This window comes from Triticum aestivum, chromosome 4D, assembly GCF_018294505.1.
Source record: "Triticum aestivum cultivar Chinese Spring chromosome 4D, IWGSC CS RefSeq v2.1, whole genome shotgun sequence".
Taxonomy (NCBI): Eukaryota; Viridiplantae; Streptophyta; class Magnoliopsida; order Poales; family Poaceae; genus Triticum; species Triticum aestivum.
The window spans coordinates 354,177,062-354,180,763 of record NC_057805.1 but is presented as its reverse complement, the minus strand read 5'-3'; the positions used below and the strand labels follow the sequence as shown (position 1 = coordinate 354,180,763).

Below are 3,702 nucleotides of genomic sequence, written 5' to 3'. Positions count from 1 at the left end.
CAACCAATCTTTAGCCAACATTTGGCAGTTGTCAAATTTTAGAATGTTAACTTTTAGCATCAAACCAATTAGCCTTTACATATATGTCAGTTCCTATTTGACACTCAAGGCGCGAGTTAAAGAGTTAAAAGGCTATTTGGTAGTTGGCGCACACCTGTTCATTTTAACGGAAGCATTTCCTCCACGGTTTTGTGGAACTTCTGCCTTTTTTTTCTTTTCCTATTCTTTTTCGGTTTACTCGCTGGCTGTTTTCTTTCTCTAGTTTATGTTTCACCGGTTTTTGTTTGTTTGGTTTGTTTTTCATTTTTCCCTTTTCTAGTTTCTGTTTTGTTTTTCATTTTTATTTCAATCTTCTTTATTTTGTGAACATTTTTTGCAAATTTATGATTTTTTTCAAATTCACAAACTTTTTCAAATCTTTGAACTTTTTCCAAATTAATGAACTTTATTAAAAATCGTGATTTTTTTTCAAACTCACTCACTTTTTAAAATTAGTGAACTTCTTTAGATTCACGAACTTTCTTCAAATAGTTTTTTTTAAAAAAAATTGGTGAACATTTTTCGAACTCACACATTTTAAAAATTTGTGAACTGTTTGTGGTAATATAAAGCGGGCAAACCCTTTTTCGGTAATCAAGGACAACGAACATATTTTTCATCTCCTGAACTCAGGCAAAAACAACATAGTAGTACAAGAACCACATGTGTATGTCGTTCTTGCGTTTACACATTATTTATCATTTCCTCTACTAACCTAGTACTACATCATTAATAACTACACTCATACAAGCGTCCTCGTTATTCGACAGAACCACACACGACCACAGGCAACAGAACACACTACCACTCCAGGACCTGTCACGACTCACTCAGTCCACTTCTTCGATCTTGGGCCCGGCACCGCTCCCACCGCCGGTGCCCGCGCCGCCGCCGGGCATGTCCTCGTCCATGCCGGCCGCGCCGCCCGGGCCAGCACCCTGGTACATCTTGGAGATGATGGGGTTGCAGATGCTCTCCAGCTCCTTCATCTTGTCCTCGAACTCGTCGGCCTCGGCGAGCTGGTTGCCGTCGAGCCACTTGATGGCGTCCTCGATGGAGTCCTCGATCTTCTTCTTGTCGTCGGCGGGGAGCTTGGACGCGATCTTCTCGTCCCGCACCGTGTTGCGCATGTTGTACGCGTAGTTCTCCAGCGCGTTGCGGGCCTCCACCTTGTGCCGCACCTGCTCGTCCTCCGACTTGTACTTCTCCGCCTCCTGCACCATGCGCTCGATCTCCTCCTTGCTCAGCCGCCCCTTGTCGTTGGTGATGGTGATCTTGTTCTTCTGCCCGGTCGTCTTGTCCTCCGCCGACACGTTCAGGATGCCGTTCGCGTCGATGTCGAAGGTCACCGTGATCTGGGGTACGCCCCTGGGCGCCGACGGGATGCCGGACAGCTCGAACTTGCCCAGCAGGTTGTTGTCCTTGGTCCTCGTCCTCTCGCCCTCGTACACCTGGATCAGCACGCCGGGCTGGTTGTCCGAGTAGGTTGAGAAGACCTGCTCCTTCTTGGTGGGGATGGTGGTGTTCCTCGGGATCAGGGTCGTCATCACGCCTCCGGCCGTCTCCAACCCGAGCGAGAGCGGCGTCACGTCGAGCAGGAGCAGGTCCTGCACCTTCTGGTTGCCCTCGCCGCTGAGGATGGCGGCCTGGACGGCGGCGCCGTACGCGACGGCCTCGTCGGGGTTGATGCTCTTGCAGAGCTCCTTCCCGTTGAAGAAGTCCTGGAGGAGCTGCTGCACCTTGGGGATCCGGGTGGAGCCTCCGACGAGCACGATGTCGTGGATTTGGGTCTTGTCCATCTTGGCGTCCCGGAGGCACTTCTCGACGGGCTCCATGCACTTGCGGAAGAGGTCCATGTTGAGCTCCTCGAACCTGGCACGGGTGATGGTCGCGTAGAAGTCGATCCCCTCGTAGAGCGAGTCGATCTCAATGGTGGTCTGGGCGGTGGAAGAGAGGGTCCTCTTCGCCCTCTCGCACGCCGTCCTCAGCCGCCGGAGCGCCCTCGGGTTGCCGCTGATGTCCTTCTTGTTCTTCCTCTTGAACTCTTGCACGAAGTGGTTCACCATCCGGTTGTCGAAGTCCTCGCCTCCCAGGTGGGTGTCGCCGGCGGTGGACTTGACCTCGAATATGCCTTCCTCGATGGTGAGGATGGACACATCGAAGGTGCCGCCGCCGAGGTCGAAGATGAGCACGTTCTTCTCCCCGGTGCTGGTGGCCTTCTTGTCGAGGCCGTAAGCGATGGCCGCCGCGGTGGGCTCGTTGATTATGCGCATGACGTTGAGACCCGCGATCACGCCGGCGTCCTTGGTGGCCTGGCGCTGGGAGTCGTTGAAGTACGCCGGGACGGTGACGACGGCGTTGTTGATGGTCGTGCTGAGGAAGGCCTCGGCGATCTCCCTCATCTTGGTGAGCACCATGGAGGATATCTCCTCGGCGGAGAAGGTCTTCTCCTCCCCCTTGTAGCTGACCACGATCATCGGTTTGTCGCCGGCGCCGGGGACCACCTTGAACGGCCACATCTTCATGTCCGACTGCACGGATGCGTCCGAGAAGCGCCGCCCGATGAGCCGCTTGGCATCTGCATGGCAGAGCAGAGTGGTAAGTGACTGCTCATTAGCGTAAAACAGAGCAAAAGGCAGAGCACGTACTCTCACTGCACGAGCATGGATTCTACTGTATAAGATAAGAGACCGGGGCAGGCGGGGCTTACCAAAAACGGTGTTGGTGGGGTTCATGGCGACCTGGTTCTTGGCGGCGTCGCCGATGAGCCGCTCGGTGTCGGTGAAGGCGACGTAGGACGGCGTGGTGCGGTTGCCTTGGTCGTTGGCGACGATCTCCACCCGGTCGTGCTGCCATACGCCGACGCAGGAGTAGGTGGTGCCGAGGTCGATGCCGATCGCAGGGCCCTCCCCCTTGTTGCCTCCCTTGCTCGCCATCTTCTCCGATCAAATCGAACGCAAGATTCGAGACTCTGTCTGTGACTGATCGAGTTGTTCTTTCTGTTCGCTCGGTGGATGTGGATATGCTCTGGTTTGCTCTCTGAGTTGAGTTGAATTGATGATGGAAGGGAACGAAGGGGGTGGGGTTCTTATATACCCGCTAGAGCGGTGGGAGTTCGGGAAGGTTCGCGCGGGAGATGAGGTGGGCGGTTCAGGCTCGGCGCCGGGTGGAGGGTTCGGGTGCAGGCGCGACACATCCAGAGCGGTGCCTGCTTCTCTCGATCGGTCCCAGGTTTCGTGCGCCGCTTTGGGTTGGGTTGGGTTGGTGAGTCCGCTCTGGTGGGTTCTGGCGCCAAGTGGAGATTACTAGAATTATGTAGTGATTACGGCTTGGACCCAAGTGGCGAGTTTAGGATGAGTCGTTTTGTTTAAGGCACGCACGTGCTCATGCACACGCCGCTGGTAGTGCCTACAGATTACAGGAGTATTTGTCGCAGTATGTGCAGAAAGTAATATTGTTTTTTGTTCTCGGAAAAAGCCAAAGATTTTTCAATAAAAAGCGTTTTTATTAACTTCAAATATAACATCAATTGGATACAAAGTATGCGAAAATTCGCAAGGGCACGCACTTACAGGGCAAGCAGTTGCATCTGTTTGCACCGTGATTAGTGCACTGGAAAATCATGAAGAAGCACTGGTAATTCATATACGCTATTGTCGGCGT

The 3,702-nt window shown here is 53.2% G+C and overlaps 1 protein-coding gene across 1 annotated transcript; it reads right to left on the bottom strand.

The window, feature by feature from the left end:
* Positions 1-622: 622 nt before the first annotated feature.
* Positions 623-3,103, bottom strand: LOC123097885 (heat shock cognate 70 kDa protein). The gene is made up of 2 exons (XM_044519734.1): positions 2,750-3,103; positions 623-2,617 (listed from the first exon to the last, which is right to left on the bottom strand). Exons 1-2 carry the CDS (start codon positions 2,973-2,975, stop codon positions 870-872), a joined length of 1,974 nt encoding a protein of 657 aa, XP_044375669.1. The 5' UTR covers positions 2,976-3,103; the 3' UTR covers positions 623-869.
* Between the last annotated feature and the right edge of the window lie 599 nt (positions 3,104-3,702).